This window comes from Natator depressus, chromosome 25 (genome assembly GCF_965152275.1).
Source record: "Natator depressus isolate rNatDep1 chromosome 25, rNatDep2.hap1, whole genome shotgun sequence".
Lineage (NCBI taxonomy): Eukaryota > Metazoa > Chordata > Testudines > Cheloniidae > Natator > Natator depressus.
The window spans coordinates 6,253,152-6,276,779 of record NC_134258.1 but is presented as its reverse complement, the minus strand read 5'-3'; the positions used below and the strand labels follow the sequence as shown (position 1 = coordinate 6,276,779).

Sequence of the window (23,628 nt, the reverse complement as noted above, 5' to 3'; positions counted from 1 at the left end):
CTCATGGCTGGCCTGCAGCACCCCTGCCTGATCCCAGCCCTGCCCTCCCAATGCACCACACACCTGCTCTGCGGCACCCCGTCCTCCACCAGCCCAATCTCCCAGCCTTCCCTGGGCCCCCGCTATGCCAGCCCTGGACCCCCACCCTAGCACTGCCTCTCAGCACAGGCTTTGAATCTCTGCTTTCATGATGAAGTGGCCTGTGTGCAAAGCCCAGCACCCGACCTAGCCCATGGCATCCATCAGTGGCCCAGGCATGTTTGCATCAATCTCCTGTATGCAGACAGACTCCCCCTCCCCCAGTTACAGATTTTCCCCCAGGACGTCCCCTGCCCTCAGCACACTCAGCACTAAATGTGGGAAATGAAACCATAAGATATTGATAAATAACTGCACATACAAGCATCAGGCAGGGAGGGGCCGGGGTGCTGCTGCCCACCACGGCCGCTCCACATTCCACCTCTAACAAAGTTGGAGAGGGGGTGGGGGTGAGGGGTCAGATTTGGCCTATTGCTGCCCTCTGAGCTCCAGGAACACGTCACTTGCACCGCCCCTGCGCTCTGCTGCCATTGTGGGCCCAGGGGGGCAGACACGCCTGGGGCTGCCCTCAGCTTCCTGGAGCGCGATGGGCCCATAAACCTACCAGGGCCAGAGGGAAACAACGAGCCAGTATTGCTGGGGAAAGGCAGCTGTGGTACCAACAGCCCAGGCCCCAGCCTCAGCTCAGTCGCCTCCCTCCAAGCTCTGAAGGCCAAAGGACGCCAGGGAGAGACGGGACAGGCCGGGCGTCTCTACCGACAGCCACACTCCTCTGCCACCATGTTGGGGAACATCGTGACCTGAATGCCCTCCGTGGTGATTCTGATGATCTCCTTGTCGGAGTATTTGACTGGCACGCAGCAGGGGCTGCGCCGGAGGGGCGCGCCCCGTTCCTGCATGCCCATCAGCAGCACCGTGTGGGAGGAGTAGTCGGGGATGCGGGTGGAGAGCGGGAACCGGCAGGGGCCCTCGCAGTTGTTGGCAATGTATCTCTTGGGGACGATGATGAACTTCTCGTAGTGGAGGTCGACTGTCAGCTCCTGCAGCCGGCAGCAGGCCTGGGGCCCAGCGCTGCGGTTCTGCCGGGACACCTTCCTCTTCTCCTGCCAGTGGGCGCGAACCGTCTGCAGGGCTTTGAGCAGCAGCAGTGTGTGCAGCTTCCGGTGGCCACGGGGCAGCTCCCTGGGGTCGCTGCTGCCCGACCCCAGGGGGTAATAGCAGAAGGCCAGGAGATGCTGGAAGAGGTCAGTGTTGGCTTGAAAGGCTGGGATCTCCCTCAGCTCCTGGATGACAGCCTGGAACTTCTCCAGCAGCAGCTGCAGCAGGCTGCCCTCCAACCGCCAGTGCCCGAACTGCTGCTCCAGCAGGGCCTGGCTGTTCTGGGGGAACAGGAGCACCAGGGGCTCGTCCGACTGCACCAGCCGCTCCAGGGCTGCCTGCTCCGACAGGTTGAGCAGCTGGTGAGGAAGCATCTCCATCGTCTTGAAGTCCAGCCAGTGGTGGAGGCCGGAGGCAGCAGGCGGCTCCCCTGAGGGGCTCAGGACCCTGCTGACAAACCTGGTCAGGCTGCCCAGGAACTGGTCGTGGCTGTCGGGCGCTGGGGATGAAGCATCGGCCTGGCCAGCAGCTGCATTAGAGGCCGGCTCCTCGGCCTTGCCACCAGTGGGCGAGCTGCCAGGGAGGCACAGACCGGGTCACAAAGGGTCCTTTATGCGATGGGCCCAGCCACAGGCCTGGGGGTTCCCTCTCCCCCATAGGGCCCAGCCCCCCCCCCCCCCACAATGGGCACAGGGGCTTCCCCTCCCCCCGTGGGCAAGCTGCCAGGGAGGCACAGACCGGGTCACAAAGGGTCCTTTATGCGATGGGCCCAGCCACAGGCCTGGGGGTTCCCTCTCCCCCATAGGGCCCAACCCCCCCCCCCCCCACACACACACACACAATGGGCACAGGGGCTTCCCCTCTCCCAGTGGGCAAGGCACCGACTGCAGGGCCTGGCACTCCCTGCCCCACTCCTGCTGTATGCCATTGTCAGGGCTCGGCCCCTAACACAGGCACTGCAGAGCCCATTCTGCCTGACCCAGTCTCCAAGCACGTCCACGCCCCCTGCCGGGCTCTGCACTGGAGAGGTCTCCCAACCCAGGAATGCTGTGGGGCTGGAGCCCGAGTGACTTTCTTCGTGGCCCACAGGGAGCTCAGTGCTGGCAAATGGTGCCCAGCTGGCAGCCACCGGAGCAGAGCACTAGCCACAGAGCAGGTGCAGCCGCACGATCCTCCCACCCATGCCCCCCTCCCATGGCACCATCTACGGGGCTCACTGTCCCTTGGGACTCTGTGCTGGAACAGCGACAGGCTGGAGGGCAGGTCTCCCAAGAACAAGACTGAGAACCACCCAACTCATTTCACATGGCCCTCAGAGGGGAACAAGCTTCCCTCAGAGCTGGGGGCAGCCCTTTCCCAAGCCGTCAGCCCCTGGCTCCCCCCCCCGCCCCCAAATCTTCAGAAATGCCCTCGGCATGTAACTGGGCTGCCCCCAAAGAAGTCAACCCATTGCAGAGCCCTGGACGTGGAGAACAGCCCAGAAAGAACCTGTCTTCTGGGACTCCGCCTCTTGTGCCCCAGGTCCATCGGGTGCCCCCCATGCCCTCCGACGTCAGACACACTGACTCAGTTCTAACCCCAGGGGCAAAGCCGGGGTGCTAGGGCAGGCGGAGCTGCTCGGAGCTGACGGCAGGTGACTGGGGGGTCTCCCCAGCTGAGTGGCAGATGCTCCCCTCCCACCCATCACTCAGCTGGGGAGACCCCCCAGTCACCTGCCCCCGTTTCCATCCCAAAAGCCTACACACCTGGGCTGCGGGTAAGGGACCGTCTCCAGCACACCGCCCACGGAGAGGAAGGAAGAGCGGGACGGGGCGTCTTCCTCGCATCGCGGCTTCACCAGCAAGAGCAAGGCTGGGGTCATCCTGGTGAAACACTTCTCGTCTGCACCGAAGAGCAGTTGCTGGGCCTCCAGGGGGGGCAGGAGGGAGCCTGGCAGGGAGCAGAGAGGAAGGAGAAGAGGGAATCAGCAGCACGCGCCTTCCCACTAAGGGGCTTGGTGCCCTCCCGAGACACCCACCCAGCCCCTGGGGTGGAGCCCAGAGTTGTCCACACAGTACAGCTGGGGGTGAAAATGATGGGGCTTTCCCAAGGTCACCCAGAGCCCCGGATAGAACCCAGGAGTCTGGGCTGCCACTCCCCCGCATTAACCCCTAGGCTGTGCTGCCTACGCGGCTAACCCCTCAGTTTGCATACAGCGGGCAGTCAGTGAGAGCTACCTCTGCCATCATGCCTCCCCCCCCACTGACGCTTGAGACCCCAGTGGGCTTCGGGCCCCCCAGCCCTCTTAGGAAGAGTTGCCATCAGAGAACTCAGCTGCCTAGGGGCACCCCTCAAGTACCTCCGTCACCAGGACGCCGGATTGCCAAGGAAACGTCGAAGCTGAGCTGCCTGTGTGAACGGATGGCAGACATCACCGAGGCCCCGAGCAGCAGGTACCGGGTGTCCCTGGAGAGGCAGAGAGCCTGCAGAGAGAGCGGAGCCCCGGTGAGGCGGAGGAGAGCGGAAGGGGTGACCGATGGGGGCGACCCTTTGCACACGAACCCATCCCTGCCTGGCTCACCCCATACCGTGGGACAAGAGCTCAGCAGGCCCAGACGGTACCCAGGGGATGGGCTTGCAGAGGCCCAAGCAGCCAAGCGTGAAGGAATATAAATTGGCGGTAACTGAGTGTTCGGGAGCTGGAGGGGAATGGCAGCGTCTGGTCTGGATCTCCCCCTGCCTGCAAACCAGAGGCCTTGCTGGCTACAAAGGCAGCTCTGTCCATTTCCTTCTGGGATCTACACGCTGACGGCAGAGTTACAATCTGTTCCTGGCTGTTTCGGGCTTATCAGCGCATCTGCTGAGCTGCTCCCAGGGCTGCAGGGATCAGAGGGGGCAGGCAGGGCCATGCCCCTGGGGAACAGATCAGAAAAGGGAACGGGGGCGGAGGGGGTGGGGCTCCATTTCTCTTCAGCACTGGGAGATGCTGGAAAGGAAAAGACCCAGAGTCTGTAGCAGTGGCCGCAGCAGCCACAGAATCTTTCCCCCTGCTCCTTCAGGGGGCTGCCCCCAGCCCGCCATTCTGGCAACGCTGACGCGGAGCCCACCTAGCCTGGGGCCTGGTCATAAGTTCAGATTTAAACAAACAAGGGAGCTTCTAAGCTGCGTGGGATTCTCCCTGTGCAGCCGACTGGGTGGCAGACCCCTGAAGGCGAGCAGCTGCCTGCTCCAGCCGTGGGCAGCTCTATGCCAGAGGAGCCTGACCAGCGCTCCAGTGTGTCCCGAGGGAGCGCTCTCACGTGCCTGCTCCAGCACAGGTCCCTTACTGCCCCCCTGAAGGCAACAGGAGCTTTGCCACTGCCTCCGACAGGGCTCCTGTATTCACTCCTTCCCCAACACAGGGCAAACCCCTACAAGATTTGGCTGGACACCGTCAGAACGCCATTAGCTGTCTCTGTATTTTTTTCCTTTCAGTGGTTCAGCCTCAAACAGGCTCAGCTCACATGTGCAGAGCCGTTCTACCCAGCTGGCTGCGCACTCCCCCTGGGAGCTGAAATCCAGCAGATGCACAAGGCTGAATCTCCTGTAGTGGGATCAGCTGTGACAGCCTGGTTTGCATCAGCGATATAAACAAATCCTGGCTCTCAGATGTTCAGGGAGTGGCCGTGCTGAGAGAGAAGGCACCAAGGTTAGGGGGTTTAATATTCACTGGGATGGTTCCTGCAAAAAAGTGAGATGGCAAAGGTGTGCCTGTAGGGGGCACTGCCCCCCATCACACCTTTCTGCTGCAGAACTGCTTGAGGGAAAGCACTTCAATAAGTGGCCAGATTTTTCTAGTGCCCATATGGCGGCTGAGCTCTTGGCAATCCGGCCCTTCGTGGGCACTTCTGCTCTGAAAAGTGACCATTAAAACGCCTCATCCTTATTCAACAGCTCTGCCCCGTGTGTATATCAGAGCCCAATCGGCCCAGCTGTAGAAGACACCAGAGTCTGTTCCCATTAGCGCTGCCAGGCCAGCCCAGCTCCAGGAGAGGGCACTGGAGTCTAGTCCTTCATGTGCATCCTCCAGGGAACTGTACTAGATTCCCCTTGCGTGGCCAAGTTTAGCCTTTCGTTTCTCCTATTCAACCCCGTTGTCACCAAGGACAGAATCTGGCCCGTAGACTCTTACCACAGGTGACAGGCCAGGTGAGACAGGGAAAGAGTCATTCGCAGGATACACCTACACGGCAAATGGCAGCCCGCGGCCCTGAGTCTGAGCCCAGTTCTACAGGCTCACGCTCCAAGTCCAGCGCTAAAGACAGCTCTGTAGACATTCAGGCCAGAGCTCAGGCTCTGAAGCCCCCTCACCGCCCCTGCCAGGCTTCAGAGCCTGAACGTCTACAGGGCTGCTTTTAGCACCAGAGTCCGGTGCTCTGGTACTCGAGCCCAGCTAGAGTCCGCAGGTGTAATGCCAGGGACCAGTGTGGCTTTGTGTCCCCCTTCAGTGAGGATAACATGTACAGACAGTTATGAGTTTGCTTCAGCCAACAAAACTGGTCCTTTAGCTCATGCAGTTAGATACAGAGGGGCCAGTGTTATTCCTTGCTGATGGCCCAGCCAGGGCTGTCGTTACGAGTTCAATGACACCGCATGCCCCACGAGAAGTGAGCACATTCGAGCTGGAATCCCCAACAGCCAATATAGACAGAGCCCTACGGGGCCGTTTCTACAGTCGCCCTTCAGAGCAGAGCCACTCGCAGCTCAGGCAACTGGATGCATTTTCTCAGCGGATTCATGTGGAGACAGAGCAGCAGGCAAGCAGCGCTGGTGCATCTGCCCCTGCTGCCTGGTTACATGGGGTGCCGCAGCCAGGAGTAACCCCTGCCTCTCCTTGCTGGACACAGCCTGGTACGCTGATGCTAGAGAGGTTGGAGCATGGCAGTGCTGGCCAGTGAGTGGGTGATGAATTGATAGCGAGCAACGCCCCCGCCCTGGAAGCTGAGAGCTCTCTGCCTTCCTCACCAAGGAGCATGGGAAGTTCTGGCTGCACACAGAGATGCCTGTTCCCTTCTCTTTCCCACAGCATTCGGTTTAGAGGATGGGATGAGAGCGCCACCTACAGGAACACCGGGGCACATCAAATCTCCACCTGCTACATCAGGGACTCCAAGAGAATCCATGGAGGGGATGGTGGAGGGGTGAGCACCAGAATCATGGCACAAAATAAAATAAAAGTTAGGGTTCAAGGTGATCTATGCAACCTAAAGCAACATGCTTACTTGGTTGGTTGCCTGTGCCAGGTCCCCATCCAGCTTCTAGTGTGGGGATCTATGCTGCAAAAAACCCCATCACGGCAGATGCTACTTGCGAGCAGCAGAGAGGGCCAAGGATTGACTGGGTCGCGGAGACTGAGCCCTGTTAGCGATCTAGGACGAGGCATGTTGGTGGGGGGGAGCATGCCCTGCCACTGCTCAGCTGTGCCTGCTCTGTGCACAGCAGTTGGGCACAGATAAAGAAAGCCAGCCGTGGGCAGCTGCTTACCTGCTTCTGGTGCAGCCCTTCTCCTGCTGCCAGGAGCTTTTCTCTTGCTTTGCTGCCCTTCCTTTCCCTGCTTCCAGGATAAAACACCAGCAAGGCAGACTGGAGCTCTCCAAGTGACCGCCCCACGTCCTCTTGAAAAGCCAGCTTAAACCTGAGCTTTGTCTCAGCATCCCACTTCACTGCCAGAGAAAAGGCAACACAAACAGCATGACTCTCTCACTGGGTAAATGGAAATACACCTTTAGCATGCAGGTAACCTGTGGAACTCCTGGACATAAGATGTCAGAGGCCGAGCATTTCAAGGGACAAACACACACAAAAAAACCCAGAAAAAAAAACAAAAAAAAGGGATTAGGCAGACTGTGATAATGGCTGAGGAATCCACACTGGCACTAGCTAGAAAACAAAACCATTAGAGTTATAAACCTTCCTGTCGCGGGGCATAAGACAATCGGTAACTGCCAGGGATTAAGAAGAAGTTTCCCTATAGGCAGGTTTTTCTATCGCCACCCACTGCTGGGATTATTGCAGCTTCCTATGAAGCAGCTGGTGCTGGCCCTGGCTACTGCTGGAGCCAGGATAATGAGCAGAATAGATCCCTGTCTGAACTGCCAGTTCCTAGGCTCCTTTGGTTTCAGGGCTGCCACAGGGATCTACCCCAGCCCTTTGTCCACTGGAGGCATTAGAAGGTATTTGTTCCTGCTGCCCTGCCCACAGCATGGAATTTCAGGACATTTTTGCCCCGCCCTTGTTCCAAGCCAAGATCAAGCCAGGTGCCACTTTAACAAATCCTGGCTGTACCTACACATTGCAGCAAGGGGCAATTTCCCTGTGTCTCTGGGCTCAGTGGGATGCCCTCCAATGAGCACATCCTGGCTGTCACTGTGCTGGACACTATGTCCAGCCTGCACTTCTCAGTAGCACTGAGGACAGAATCCAGATCTTCCTGCTTCGAAAGCCCAGACCCTGCCCCTTAGAAGACTCTCCCACACACTGCACCCAGTTCATTACAAGACTGAAACCTTCCCCCTTTTCAAACTCTGACCTGTCTAGTTTCTCCAGGCTCTCACTCCTCCTGCTGATGGCTCTCCATACCCACAGCAGCATCCGGGATAAGTGTGTGTGTGGCCTCCTGAAATCGGTCACAGCAGGAGGTCTTTCGAGGAGATGGGATAAGGCACTTGGAGGACATCAGAAATGCATTCTCTGGCAGAAGCTAGTCCTGTAACAAGCTGTTCTAAGAGGAGCACAAGATCCTACCATTGATTCCTGTGGGGCTCACCACGCATTTATTTAGGAAGTCCCTAGAAAGGAGGCAGCAGGAGAAGCAGTAATGGGGAAGTCATTCAAAGCTCTCCAAGCCACAGAGCAAGGTGAATTGCTCATCCTAACGATAACCCGCCCTGGCAAAATGCACATCCTGGATCAGAAGCTACAGCCTCTTCAAAAGCAGGGACCAGGGGGCTGGAGTGGGAGGAGTGATGCCCACATCTGAACAGCCAGACTGAGTCAGACCAATGGTCCATCTACCTCAGTATCCTGTCTCCCTGCAGTGCCGGTGCCAGACGCTTCAGAGGGAGTTTAAGACCAAAAACGTTTAGAAACTGCCACTGATTTGGGGCCCCTCAGTTGCTGGGTACCAGCTTGGGCTAAGTGACTCGTGCCATTGAGTCCGGCCAGGAGCTTGACTACAGTGGTGCTGGGTGTGGTGATCCTGGAGAGATCAGAGCATTAGGAAAGGCATCAGAGCCAAGATGAAATTGAACGGGTCCTGACTCCCAGGCCTCTGTTCAATCCAACAAGCCACGCAGCCTCCGTAAACCTGGTTTTGCAAGAACGTCCTTAACTTTGCATTACTTAAGTGACATGACTAGTGCTAACTAGCAAATGCAAGTGATACTACAGCAAAATATGGCTGGATGCTTAGGGGGCACCATTTTGCTAACTTGAGGGGCAAATTTGTTTTCACTAAAAAGGTACAAAAAATGGTTAACAGCAAAAGAGGTCTGCTGTTTTGCAGGCCCTGGGAAGCTTCCCCCAGCCAGAACTAACAGATTATTCAGAGCCATGCACATGAAATACAACTGTCCTGGGAGCAGTTATCGCGTGGTTTCTCTCACCAAGTATGCCCAAGATTTCTTTCTGTCTGAGAACAGTAATGCAAAGTCATGCTTCAGGATGAACTGGATAGCTTGGGGCACTGCCGACCAGGGCCAGCGCTATCCAGCTCTGTGTTGCTGGTTCAAACCCAGCCCAAGTCAGCAGAGTTTTCAACAGCTGCTGGGTGCTCAGGGATGCCAGGCAGGCATCCATGGAACAAAACCCAGCTCCAGAGCAGACAGGCCAAAAAAAAATGGATGCGCCTTGGAGACTGAATTCCCTTTTCCTCCATGGACATGATCCCACCCCTGACTTGGAGAAGCAAAGCGAGGGAACACTGACATTGTGGCTGCATATGACTAAACTGATTTCAAAACCAGAAGGGCCCATTAAGATCATCTAATCTGACCATCTCAAGCCAGTACTAAGTTATATATTTAAATATGCTGTAGGCTGGCAGGTGGGTGTAGGGGAGTGGGAAGAAAGTTCACCCTTTTTAACTAGCACAGTTCTCAGCCAGGTCAAATCCCTGCCCATGCTAGAACGCTGCTGGCAAGAGATCCCTCAGACACAGACTTGGCTGCCAGGGCAAACAGGGCCAAAGACTGATTTAGGAGACTCTCAATGTTGCCCTTTCCTCACACCCACCCCAGGGTAAGCGTGCAGGGTGGCTACACCTGGACAGATCCATTCACATTTGCCTGCTTAAGAGTCCTCGTGCCATGTACTGCAAAGGAGGAACTGCAGGGTTTTTACACAGGCAAACTCACCCTGGCAGCAAGGACTGAGATATGCTTCAAGAACAGGATTGGAGACATTACACAGGAGATCGACACTACTGAGGAAAGAACAAGAGTGAATTGTTCTCAGCAATTGGCTCTCTCTAGGATTTTATGCCAGGTCCACCGCTGGGGTATGAAGAGCTCCTATGAACTGGGTCACTGCTAAGAGCAGGCAAGAACATTGTTGCCACCTTTAGGAACATATCCTCTCTCCCCCCTCTTTTCTCCAATAAGAGAACATGGTCTAAACTGATCCTTTGGATTTTACCGTAAATATTGGAGGAACCAGTGAGACGGCCCTTGAAGGCCGGGAACAAGCGCAGTGCTGGAGTCCATTAACCGAGCAACACTGGAAGTCACAGCAGAGGATAGGAGGTTGTTAGGGATGGGGACACACTCGAGGTGATCACCACAATTCAGATGGTGGCTAAAGACAAATGGGAAGTTTATTATACTAATTAGCAAAAAGAAAAAGGAGTACTTGTGGCACCTTAGAGACTAACATTTATTTGAGCATAGACTCTAAGGTGCCACAAGTACTCCTTTTCTTTTTGCGAATACAGACTAACACGGCTGCTTCTCTGTATACTGATTAGGTCATTTCTACTCAGAGAGGAACTCTCCTTCCCTCCCCCACTTCATCCTCTACCAACCCCTCTCTTTGGTGTGCAAAGCAATATTTGCAGGGTAATACCACACTTATCAACATGGTATCTGAGCATCTCTCTCAACCTGTAGGTCAGTTCAGGGTTCTCTTAGCACATACCTTCTTCAAGATGCAGCACAAGGAACCTGTTCTCCCCTGGGTCAGCCAAGTGAGCACTGATGTGTTTCAGAGACAGGAGAGCAGAATGGGTCTCCCCAGCAGGACAGATCCCAAAGGTCTCCAACTGGCCTTGATTCCAGCTTGAACGTCTCACCACCTTGAGGAAATCACTTTCGTAGCTGGTAAGGACCCCCACGACTTCCAAGTGACTCTGTCCCAAGCCGTACCTCCTGCCCATTTTCACCATGCACACTGGCCCTTCCAGCCCACCGATGGGCCAAGGGGGCAGGCTGGAATCTGACCCTAGAACTGGGAAAACTGCCTCCTCAGGGATGAGCTGACGGCATTTTGCTCCTTTGGCATCATCTCCTGGCTTGTCACTCTTCAGAAGATGAGTAGCAGCTGTGGCCTTGGACGTTAATGCCATTAAGTTGGGTTCTGCTCCTTCATATACGCGCTCGTCTTCCTTTTCTCTCTGCTCCTCTCCAAGTCCCAACTCCTTTGAAAAGGTTATTTCCAGGTCTTCCGCAGGTGAAAGTCCTCCCCCAACGCCTCCTTCTCTAGGCAGAGCAGCCGAGGGGAGGAGCAGCAGCAGGCACAGCAAAGCCACTCCAAGCACGGGCCTCATGTTCCAGCTCTGAGCAGCGCTAAACTCCGAGGCTAGAGTTACTCGAGTGCATCCCTCGAAACACTTATGTAAGGGGAGGACTGCATCTCCCGTTCAAACAAAGTGACCTTGGGTTGACAATGCAGAACACACCTCCCTTGAGAAAAATTCAGAGGCCAATGTGCTATAAAGGAGGGAGGGCCGATTCAAAGGAGTTTTTCTGTTCTATTTTTGGCGTTGCATCTAGCGCTTGGAAATGTTATAAAATTAAAGCTGTTTACCTTATTTGTAGGGATGCTTGTCCTTGACTTAAGATGTTTTTAAAGAAGGGTGGGGAGAAAAAAAAGCCAGTCTGGCTTGAATCTTCACTGGGATTGGTAGACTTTTCTCTTAGGACTTGAAACATCCAGGGGGTCAGAATTGGTTAGACTGGAAGGAATGAGTATAAGTAAGGGTAATGGGAAGAAATTGAGAGAAGGTAGGTTCAGACTGATCAGCTATCTCTACGGAGAAGCTTCCCTTGATTATTGGGAGCACCAGCTCTTCCATTCTGCAGACAGTTTAGAGAGGTCACCTCATAAAGACTCACATTCTGTTCCAACTCCTCCCAAAAAACTCAGTGCTCGGGTCATAAAATATTTCATTCTGCAGGAGCATCAGGAAGGGGTTGCCCAAGGGAAGTAAATGGAAGCCTCAGACCTTGAGGCAAGAACTGGACTGGATTAGAGAACATAGGGAACAATCCGACAATAGCTTGTCCCCACTGGGCTATAACACCTACTGGAACTTCTCCTTTTTTACCTTCTCTGATACCAACAGTACCAAATGGCTAAGGCTGGCCCCCACATCTATTCCATGGAAATCTGATGCCCACAGGCTTTTAAAAGGTAATTGGGTCTTCAACTCCAAGTTCAACACACAGCCAGACCTTTCTGTTGGTTCACAGGGCCTGTGTGCCATACTCATGAGCTAGACACAGCACAAGGACTCTCAATCTGCAGCAGTGCTGGAGACCACGGTCTGGGAATAGACCAAAGGGCTTGTTTGCTCAGAGTTCTCCTCTACTGTGAGACTCACAAGTGACAGTGCCTCCAGCCCATCTGAGGGCATGATATTTCAACCTGATAGCCTTTGTGGCTTGAATCTGTGTCTATTAAGATACAGGCTTCAGAGTACCGGCTGACCACCAGCTCATCTTAAGAGAAGTCCCTCTTACTATTGTTCCACAAGTTTTAAAAAAATAAAAAAATAAAATCGCTCCATTAGCCAATTTTCATTTTAAAAATACGTTTGTCCACTTCAAAATTCTACTTTACGCTGACCTTGCCCACAGCTGTCAGACACAAGCCACGTAAGTTTGCAGACAGAATCACTGTACAGCCTCTGCGCTGGGTATATAAGATGCAGCAAGAGACAGCCCACAGGGCAAACATCCACTTCTATCAAGAGTCTGCTGAGACACATATGGCCAGATCCAAACCTAGCAAAACAAGTGCAGCTGTACTCAAGTCAATGGGAGCTGAACTGTCGCAGAGCAACTCTGAATTTGGAGCACTCTGTGCATGCTCATCAGAAGGCCAGTACAAGATTAAAGTCTGGAGTGGGTGAGACAGGGAGGGGAAAGTCAGCAGTCATGGAATCACACAAAAGTTTTCCTAGGGCTGGGGGAGGTATCCTAAGTGACAATAGAGCACGGAACAGTTTCCTAAATGCTATGGCCCCCTTGCTAAGCAAAAACAACACCGGGAGAAGCGTTGTGTTGGAGCTCATGAGACTGAGCTGATGTTACTTCAAGTAGGTTTAATTCATGGTTACTTCAGTTATATAGTTGAGATTTCATGGGAATTCTACTTATTTTTCCATTGATTGGATAACTTCGAATATATACCACTAAGGATAGCAAGGCAGACAATGTTTTCTTATCTACCCATTTTCTTGAGCCCTTTAACGCTACTAATGGGAAAATACAGACAACGTTCTTAATCCAAAGAAACAGACGTAGATACAGAAAACAACGTAGAAAGCCTTTTAATGAACCTACAGGATTCTGGCAAAGCTATTAGCATATAAAAAAGGACAAAGATTTCCCTCTGAGCAAATAACGGTTTGTAATTAAACACGAATCAAAAGGAGTCCACTGGGAAAAGAGTCCAGGAGGAGCTTTTCAGTTGGAAGGAGGTGGGGGGGGAATAGTTCCTGGCCCCTCTGTGGGAAGAGGTGGTCTCATCATGGGGGGCAGAGGAGCAGGAGGATGTACCCCAGGAGCTGGTGGCAGCTGAGGTGGTGCTGGGGGCGGTACAGGTCCAGAGGGAGGCATGGGTGGCAAGGTCATGCCTCCTGGAGGTGGTGGTGGCGGTGGCATGGAGTCCGGGAGAGGTGGTCGTGGAGGCAAGCCATTCATCAGTGGGGGCGGTGGAGGCCTCTTCACAGCTGGGGGTCCAGGAGGAATGCTCTGGGGAGCTGGGGGCTTCTCCATTTTGAAATGGAACTGAAGGAAAAACTAGGGCAAAAAAAACAGAGACAGATTCAATCAACAAAACAGCTTGGGAACCTCATGAGGTGGCTGTCCTGCCATGTTCTCTCCCAGGACCCCAAGAAACATTGTTAACCATCGAAACATTATGCTTAATGCTTTCAGCCCTAGGTGTCAGATCACATCACACTCAGCCTCTCCATCAACAGACCACCCCTGGGCTTGGACCAAACACAGTCCCACTTCTCATTCTAAATACTCCGAAACACCCTCTTTGGGTTCTGAGTAATCACTAAGCGAGTAGTGATCAATTTAACATCCAATCTCTATTTAGATCACCCCATCCCTGCTCTACTGGGCCCAGCAGTCTCATGTATTTTATATATTAATTATATACACACACATACACACACTGCGTGGGCACATCACCCATACAGTCGCTAGCGCCTGTTAGTGGCAGTGCATGGTGCTGCTATGTATTGGTCCCTTGGGGCTGTGCTGCTGCTAAGTCAGTGCATTCCCGGTGGGAAGGTCTGCCTCCTGGACTAGCTTCCCCAAAACGCACTTCAACCTAACCTGGAGAGACCCCTTCTATGGGTGAGGAGTTCAGTCTTGATGACCCCTTCAAACCTCCATCTCCCTACTGAGAATGCCAATAATGGGGCTTATTGAAACTGTGCTTTCGGGTGGTGAACACCTGCCCCTTTAGTAACTCAGATGAGCCAAGGAAGTTCACATCACGTGCCAAGGACACGTTAGACAAGTTAGAGAGAAAACGGAACTTTGAGCACAGGATCAAGGAAAGAAGAACTTGAGCACACAATGTCTTTGTGCCCAGTGTCCTCAGGAAACTGGATAAATGTAATCAATCAGCCAGAGCCATCACCAAGCATTCAACCCACACTGGAGATTGGAGCTCAGAACCTGGTCTTGCGAGAGGCTCAGCAGGCCAGCACTGAGGCTCATCACTGAAGGAACGTGAAGTATCAGTACTAGTTTACTGGTAACCCCTGGCCTATGCTCCTTCCCGATCCCACCCCCATTATCTTTTCACTCCCTCACAAAGAAGTGAGAAAAATGAGTCACCAGCTACCTGTTTGGTTTCTCTGTTCCAGTGGGTCCAAAACTTTCCTTCTGCTTTGTCAATTTCTCTGCTTGGCACCTGTAACAAAAGAAGTAAAGAACTATTATTAGCACCACCAGATTAGCTCCATGGCCCTTTTTTTTTTAGCACTAGAGCTGCAAGATAAACAGCTATTCCAGGCTTTTGTGAGATGTGCTCATATCAGACCTTAACAGACAGAGGGGAGGAATTAAGTTGCTTTCATATCTGCCAAGGGCAAGTGTATCGACAGAAAACAGCTCCTCTTAACACCTGCAAAAAAGGACTCGGGAGCAAGGCCCAAAGGGCTCCTTTCTGTGCTAGAGGCAGCCAATTCCTCGGCCGCTCAGATGCCCTGGTTTCCATGCTCTCAGCTGCACGCTGCTGTTGATCCCAAAGGGTGGTCCAGGAGTCTGTGCTTCCCCCCCTCTTTCAACACTGCCAACCAAGCCCCCCGCATCCACATAGGCTCGATGGAACAGGTCTACACTGCTCTTTATTCCCACTGTGAGCTGAACAAATGCAGAGTGTGCATGGGGTGGCAGAGAGACCAACATGCAGAAGGTCAGACTAGGTGATCATGGTGGTTTCTTCTGGCCTTAAAGTCTATGAGACACCTTCCCAATCACTATTAGCCAATAAGTCCCTAAATTGTACCTTGAAAGCAATGGTTTCATAGGGCTCTGCTGCCATCAAAAGGTATTGCCAACGTCTGTCTGGGGGCTCGATCCTTTGCTCATATGCAGACATGAACCGATGCCTAGGCATGATGGTTTCAGCAATCTCTGGGTAATCGATCTGTGGGGTGATATTGTAGCATACTCATTCCTCCCTCCTCAGCAAAACACCCCAAGCTATAAAGAAAGGCCAGTACATATCCTTCATGTGGAGAAGTTAGTACATTTACTGCTGGTGAAAGAAACCAGCTTGACAGCCCTGGTGGCGGATTCCTCCATTCACCGAAATGGTAGTTACAGCATCATCATTAGTACCAGCAGTGAAAGTTTCCCCCAGCACCGGTGCCAGTTCGCAGTCCTGCACAGACCGTCCCTAGGAACAAGAGGGTGGTTCAATCTCCAGGACCCCTTCAATCCTCAGCCCGTGTCAAGAATATGATGATGGCTGGTTTTAATTGAGTGGGAACGTGTCTACCAGGAACGGAGCCAAGACCCACAATGCCAGTCTCTCTTTTCTAATGCCCCCTCCTGGGAACTTCCAGCGGAGCAATTCCTTAACCTAGCATCCCTCTGAGAGATGCTCGTAAACAGTACCTTACCTGGAAGAGGAGGCTCTGTTGGCCCATTTCTGGATCTCTCTGTTTGGTCACTGTAAGAGAACAACGAATGAGTTCAATACAGCAGTGGTTTCAACCTGGAGTCCTCAGACTATGTCTAAGAGGTCCACAAAAGGTTGCCATTACCATAGAACGGTGGTTTTCAACCTGTGGTCCGCAGACTATGTCTAAGATTTTCAAAAGGGGTCCGCACCTCCATTCAAAATTTTTTAGGGGTGCACAAATGAAAAAAAAAAAAAAATTGAAAATTGCAATACAGTATTGAGGCTGGAGTGACACTAATCCTATTTTAGGAACTGATAGTATTGCAAATAGCACCATTCCAGAGAAATATAATTGCGTGAACATTCAGAGTTTTTTAGTGTTTTTAATACTCTACGTTATTTGATAGCTTTTAACCCAAAGTGTTCAGCTATACATATAGCACCAGTGAAGTGCAGCCACTTCTGGGGCAGAGGCAGAGAACTGGCACACACCACACTGCAAAACAAGTGGAGATAGGGGGACACAACATGGAAGAAGCAGAAGGGAAGTTTTGGCCAAGAACACAATGACAAAGCCTCATTTTTAGTGCCATGCGATTTTCTTATTTATTTATTTTAATAAAAACGGGTGGGCAAAGTTGATACTACAAATCTCACTAGTGACCCTCAGCATTTGTGGAAAGAAAGGGGGAGACTTATACTCCGAGGAGAGGCACAATGGTAGGTGGCAGAGGAGAGCCAGACTACATCTGATGTTGTCCACCTCCTGCATCGCTGATACTGTAACAGCTGAAAGATCGTGACTACCAACGTATTACTGAACAGATCCTTGTTTGACTGCCAGCTGTAAAGAGTCATTCTATGGGAAAACAAAACAATGCAAGGAGAGAGGGACGAGGGCCTATAATTTGTGACCAGATCTGCTAAAAGGCTTATTTATAATTAATACCCACAGCATTGCACTTCAAGCAAACACCAAAGAGCACCAGGTACCCTGATGTAACAGATATGCCAGTCACTAGCTACCTTTATAACCTGGTCGTCCAATTTTCACAAACTTTTTCACTTCCACTTTGACTTTTTCTGGTGCAGGTTGGGCAGGGGCTTCTTTAGCTTCCTTGGCAGCGCGGCGAGCCCTGAAATCAGGACAGGAGACGGTCATCATCTAACTACACGTAGGAACGTCATCCTTTCAATTCAGAGTACTCTCTCCAGCCTTGAAACCCTGCCATCCGTCTCTTCCCAACCCCTTCCCTGATGCAGAGAACTACAGCCCATAAGGCTTTGAATTTGAACCCACCACTGCAACAATGCTGAACCAAGAGCTCCCATGTGCGTCACATTCCACCTAGCACATGAAACTGCTCCAGCTTTGAGGCTCCTGCCAACTGAATCAAGGGCACTTTTGTTATTTAATTCTGTGGGTGAATTTAGTGCCTGTGAAATTAAGGGCTCACCAGCGCTGGCTTGAGAAGGACATACTGAGGGGAGCCCCAACCCCTCTGCATCAAGCTCTTTATTTGCACTAAATTTTATTTACTTATTTATTTTTAAAGAGATAGTATGGTCCAGACCCAGTACTCCACTCCGTCAATCAAGGTCAACTGTGACCCACAGCTTCCCCTTAGCAAAGGCTGTCAACTGAGGTGCACTGAATAACCTTAAGCTGCATGTCGTGTCTTGACACATGGATTTAAAGGCTCTGAACATGAAATGGTATTTATCTAAGGATTTAGACACTACAGTAAGGGAGACTGTATGGCGCCACATTACTGTATTTCTCCTCCCAGAGTTGGAGGACCGAGGCACAGACACTTGCTCAAGGTTACACCTGAAGTCTGTGGCAGGGCAGGGGATTAAACCTGGGTTTCCCACATGCCGGGCTAATGCTTTAACGAGTGGGCCACCCTTCTTCTTAGGCTAGCACCCTAAGCCACTGCATTGCTCAGCTCCTTGGAAGTAAGCTTCTAAAACGTCCATCAAACAGCTTATCAAACTTTCACACTCTATGTTCAAATCCCCCACCCTCATGAGCTTTTGCTCACTTTCAGAATGCCCTAAAGAAAGTTATTTTTGTACTCCAGAAGTCCCATAACTTACTTTGTCAGGTCATAGAATTAGACACCATATAGATCACAAACGTTCCATGCCTGCTGTTCCTTACAATATATTTGTATTTTAGTGATGTCAGGTTCAATGTGTTTTAGTGTAATGGCTTCCCAGATATTCCTCACCATCAGCAGCAGCCACCTTGTGTTCAGCCACTTTAATCACTCAATACATAAGAATAAGACATGAGACTGAGAATAAGAACTACTTACTGGGCTGCACCCAGGGAAAGAGGGAAGCTTAAAAACCAAACTGGACTGTTTCACCTCCTGCATACAGCAAAACTAATTTTGCTCTCTGATTTCTACTGCAAACAAATACTCGGGGATGAAGTATTTGTTAAAACTTATACCCAGTACATATTAAAGAGTGACTATGTATTTTAAAATGTCCAGAGACTGGAAAATGCTGCAGTTAAGAACTTACAAATTGGTCTGATGCTTTTTCCCCTGGGTGTGTGCTAAATAGCTTCCCTGCAACAAAACAAGACATAAGAAAATTAAATATGACAGTAAGCTGGGAGGTATCCAACTGTCACAGATGAGATACTATCGGGAGTTAACCTGTCCTGTGAAGGAAGCTCTAAGAAACACTGACATTTTAACCCTTACAGTACAAAGGGAAAATTTATTCCTCCTCATAATTACACTGAGGAACTGGAAAATGTATTTTTTTTTTCAGGGCCTCATCCATCCCCTCCACCAACCCATGTCCCAACCCTCCACTTCCTTACGTCTCAACCCACATTGGGAGGTCTCGCCTGTTTTCCACTCCCACACATCCAATGGTCAGTTCAGGAACTGGCAGTCGGGTAACAGACCTCACAGGGAGTAGTGGAGGGATTTTGACAGTGGGGCTGTGGGGTGGTACTTTCTCCAGACAAGAGTCTGGATCTACTACTCTCTCCCCATGAGAACCAACCTCAATTCATATAATTATGCTCCTTCTCCTAGCTCTTATAAAGAAACCGTCAAGTTAATTTTCTTTTTTTTTCTTAAATAAAAAGACATCTTTCAGGTATTTTTAAACTAGGTAGATTATTAAAAGTGAAATAATATGAAATGGCAAATTTACTTATTTTGTTTCAGTTTCTCAGCAACCACTTTCTAGCTTTCCTGCACTAGCTTTGTGCTGTGGCGCATTGCAAACACAGTCTATGTTTTTCAGCCTAATCAAACCTTTCCATTGGCTTTTTTAATTTTTAACTCATGGATACATTTCTACTGGTCTTAGGTACTGTAAGAACCTTTTGTCACAAAGTGAAATTCAGGGACAAGTTCTATCCAATGTCCTCCAAAACAAAACAAAAAATAGCCAGTTTGTAGGAGTCATCCCCTTGGAAATCAGACCATCTCTAAGGGGTTACATCTGAAGACAGCACAACTGTGTGTCTATTATACTCAACAGCAGAGTAGACAGAAGACCTAAAGACATTCACTCAAGCTTGATGAATGATTGAATTTGACCCACTGGAAGTTTATTCAAATACACACCCAACACAAGAACAGTGTGGATTAGTTCAAAGGAAAGTCCTTTTAAACAGAACTGCTCTGAAGCGGAGCTCACATTAACAAGTAACGCTGAGACAGCGTAATATGAAAAGATATCGATTTAGGAAATTCCTGAGAGGTAGCTAACATTTTATTGCTCTGAAGATGGATGCCAGTTTCTGTGCTATTTTTGGATCTGCTCCCTAATAATGTTCATATTTAGGGTCCCCTTAATGTCAACCCCATATTTTGTATGGCAGAAGAATCTGCATTGAATAACGTGTAGAACGTGCACAAAACCAGAGCACCCAATTTACAGCATAAGTTTAAATGTGCTTTACTCTCACTGCCCCCACACGCTCTGAATCAAAGTTGTCAGAACCCGATGCACCTCTAGAACAGTGGTTTTCCACTAAGATCAACAGCAGATGCTCAACTCACCTCATTGTTGTGCAGCGTTAGGCAGAGTTTGCATTCATAAGAACCCAAGTGATTTTTCATAAAATAAGGATCCTAAGGAGAGGAAAAGAGAACAAGAACTGAATGAGAGAAGTCACACGCAAATATCAGCAATCTGCACTTCACTGAATTTTCAGACAAAGGTAATTAGTATACATACAGCAAGATCGTTCCTGGACTGGAGAGAGGAATCTTAGGCTCATTGATTTCAATTATGAGACTAACATTCCTTTCAAAAGGATTAAAAAACAATGTATTTGTTAAGCATCAACTGCATGTTTCATGCTGTACAAATGGCAATGGGAAAGTATGGTCCTGCCCGGAAAAGTCTGCAATCAAAGTAGATATACTGTTTATATGATCAAATGACAGTGTTTCAGTTCAGTCTTTAAAATCCCTCCTAATGAGGAGGGCACCAGAAATATTTCATTCCCATCCATAATTCTCCACTAAGGCCCTGATCCCACAAGCTACTTCCTGGAGGTAGACCTCTGAACATGAACAGAGCTCCACTGATTTCAATGGGTCGCTGCATGGACAGTCTACCTGCACATCACTACATGCAGAATTAGGGCCTAAATAAGCACTCTGCAATGATTTAATGCAAACTATAATAATCTTAATAACCAAGTGCCCGTAAGTAGGATAGTCACTAGAATTTTTAGGTCAGGCACCTTCTTTCATTCTTGCTATTTACTCATTAAACACAGTAGTCAAAGATGGTCTCCTCCCAGATTTTAGGGAAGGGTAGAAGCAGAAAAAGTGGGAGAAAATAGATGGCTTTAAAATGTTGATTTTGGTTACTCTAGACCAAGGACGGAAAGTCTCTGCAGGGAATACAGTGAGGGAAAAAATAAGAGTGTAATCTGGGCCTCCATCTTTTAAAGTTTTGGGGGAAAATTCTGAAATTTTAGTTGTCCTTCACAACAGGTCAGAAGATCAGAATTCTCTCTCTCTAATCCCTGGTCCAGGATCACCACTTAGAAAAAGATTTGTTGGCTCTGGCAGAGTTTTACAGCTCTGAACAAATCACATCTAGCATCTTTAAGTTGCATCATACTGGACTTTAAAGTCAATGACATCATTCTGATTACAGTCTTGCATTATTTCATATCACTTTCAAGACTGACTTGATTTTAGTTTTATATTTTTCAGAAAACGGGAACCCCAGTTTTTGGATCTAACTCTAAGCTTGTGAGGTAACACCCACTGAACAACCATATCAGATCAGAACTAGGAGAGGGCTGGGGTATGGGTGAGAAAGAAAAGAGGATTATTAGAAAAAATCATGGAACTAATTTTAAAGATCCACTAACACATAATCTGAAAGGCCAACACCTCAGCTTTCCATTGATACACAGGAGTCATATTTAGCCCCAGTAGTCTGAAGGATAATACACATGAAACTACAACTGATCCTTCAGTCCAATAGTGGGTTCTTTTTTGGTACTGACCTTGGCCTGAATATAGCAAGTCCTGGAATTTGGCGCAGTGTAATACTCATTCCCTGTGACCATTTATATATTACTTCTTTAAAAGTTGAAATCCATTTTTATTTTAAAATATTTTCTTGATCACCTGTTCAGTTTATGGCAATCCTGTAACATCTCTTTGGTGAGAGTCAATAGGTCTACCTCTCTTTATGTATATAATGAGATCAAAGTTCACCTTGTTGATGTCAATAGTTTCCAAAGCCAGCTGCCGAAGCCTCTCTCTGCGGTCTCGGTTACTTTCCGAAGATGAGGCTACGCCTCCACTCCCAGTTTTACCTCCAGGGCGATGCTGAAAATCCATGATTGGGGCTTTTGCACTTCAAGTGACTTAGGTGAGAAAAGGAGTCTGGGAAAAATGAAGAGTACAATTCACAGTGACTCGTTATTTAAAGGCTACACTATGTTCCTTCATTGGCAGCTGGATTGCAGAAAGCCCAATGGAAGCAGTCAAGTGTTGATGGGACTCTGGTTGAATTTCATCCCCTGCCATGTTCAGTCCAGATTCCAGAGCAGCCTTTGAATAAGGTAGGAACCAATTCTCCTGCTACCAAATTCCCCAAGATCTGCTAGCAGGCTCTCTCCCACCCAACCTGCCCACCAAGTTTTCCAATCTAATTTCTCCAGCATAAACCCCATGTCTACAGACCGACTCTCATAAGAAGCCCACTGGCTGTTACATGCCATAGGAAGCGATGCAGGATCAGAATCAGCACCCTCAAACAGCACTAGCACACCTAATACAATGGCTCGATGGGAGCCTTGGGCAGTTTCACGGGTGATTTCATTTTCCTGGCTACTTTTACATATTTTTCTCCGTTTCAAGATTCTGCACTTTTGCCTGAGATATTTAATAGACTCACGAATCAGGCAAAAATGTTCGAAAGCTACTAGTTAATTAGCAGGCATGTCTACTGGCCCAGATCTATGCTGTAAAAGTTGGACACGTAACACAATTTGAAATTCAGCATGGCTACAAATCATTGATTATTTGCAGTAAGTACTGTATCTTGCATTGCCACTTCAAGTATTTTATACGTAAAAGAAGCAAATGATACACGAACTAAACAATAAGCAGAAAAATACTGCACATCAACTAAAAGCAAATTGGGGCAGACACCATGTCAGCAGAGGTGTTTGTACATTGCTACTTGAGGCGTGAAAGCATTGGTCCCAAGTGGGGCCTGCACAAGAACATAATAATTCTCATTAAGAGCAGTTTACTGTGAGTACGTTGACTGTTAGCATTGCACCAATGAACATGCTTATTTTTGAGGTGTGTAAGTGGCCACAGCATACATGTCAAAAGCACAGAGCTATCTAGGATTTTCAAAACACAGTCTCTGAGGCTCAGATCTGCTCCTGAAGGCAAGCCAGGAAGCTACAGGAGGTGCTGCCTCAGCTTTAGAGAACAGCCACTGGACTTGAGCAGCATTTTGAAGACAGAGGCTGGACTGACAGAGGTGCTGAGCGACCGCAGCTCCTGCTGGGCCCTGTAGGATTTGGAGCAGGGGCTGCTCATTCCCCCTGAAAACCAGAAGCGAAACGTGGCCTTTAATTTTCAGAAGGAATGACCGACTTCTGCCCCAAATCCCATACAGCCCCCACTCCTCTCGAGTTCAGCGAGGGGACAACAAGCCTCCCATGAATGTCCTGCCCCTCCGCCTGCCATGTGGTCTCACGGCCCCGCAGCCCCAACAGGGGACTGGGCTCTCCTGTCCCAGCACCAGCCTGCTTCATCACGGCAGAGACCCAACGGCCTCTCAGAACAACGCCCCGGCCAGGCCCGGGAACCCCCAGCCTCCATCTCCTCCCCGCTCCCCCCCGCGGCCAGGCCCGGGAACCCCCCCCACCCCCCGGCCTCCATCTCCTCCCCTCCCCCTCCCCCTCGGAAAGGCCCAGGAACCCCCCCGGCCAGGCCCGGGAACCCCCAGCCTCCATCTCCTCCCCCCCCGCCCCCGGCCAGGCCCAGGAACACCCCCTACCCCTCCCCGCGGCCAGGCCCAGGAACCCCCCGGCCTCCATCTCCTCCCCCCCGCGGCCAGGCCCGGGAACCCCCCCCCGCGACCCGCCAACCCAACTCGCCCCTAGACCTCCCCCCGGCAACAAGGCCCCAGACCCCGCCCCGCGACGCAGAGGGCAGCTCACGTTTCACCCCGAGGCCCGCCGCCGCCGCCAGCGCTCGCGCCTCCTCTCAGGTCCGCCCGAGACACCTCCCCTCCCGCCCTCACTGCGCACGCGCAGCTTTCTGCGCGAGCGGACGGGGAAGACGGCACTTCCGCCTGCGGGGGAAGCGCATCCGGTTCGCCATGGGGGTCACGAGAGACAAAAGG

General features: G+C 50.7%; 2 protein-coding genes across 2 annotated transcripts; both read right to left on the bottom strand.

Moving 5' to 3' along the window:
* Positions 1 to 106: 106 nt before the first annotated feature.
* AMH (anti-Mullerian hormone) lies at positions 107 to 11,162 on the bottom strand. The gene is made up of 5 exons (XM_074939513.1): positions 10,288 to 11,162; positions 6,640 to 6,818; positions 3,476 to 3,599; positions 2,883 to 3,066; positions 107 to 1,710 (listed from the first exon to the last, which is right to left on the bottom strand). The coding sequence occupies exons 1-5, from the start codon at positions 10,913 to 10,915 to the stop codon at positions 792 to 794; spliced, it is 2,034 nt and encodes a 677-aa protein (XP_074795614.1). The 5' UTR covers positions 10,916 to 11,162; the 3' UTR covers positions 107 to 791.
* Positions 11,163 to 12,963: 1,801 nt separating this feature from the next.
* SF3A2 (splicing factor 3a subunit 2) lies at positions 12,964 to 23,542 on the bottom strand. The gene is made up of 9 exons (XM_074939877.1): positions 23,444 to 23,542; positions 21,474 to 21,644; positions 19,788 to 19,859; positions 18,283 to 18,329; positions 16,774 to 16,883; positions 15,746 to 15,795; positions 15,127 to 15,267; positions 14,461 to 14,529; positions 12,964 to 13,394 (listed from the first exon to the last, which is right to left on the bottom strand). The coding sequence occupies exons 2-9, from the start codon at positions 21,597 to 21,599 to the stop codon at positions 13,059 to 13,061; spliced, it is 951 nt and encodes a 316-aa protein (XP_074795978.1). The 5' UTR covers positions 21,600 to 21,644; positions 23,444 to 23,542; the 3' UTR covers positions 12,964 to 13,058.
* Between the last annotated feature and the right edge of the window lie 86 nt (positions 23,543 to 23,628).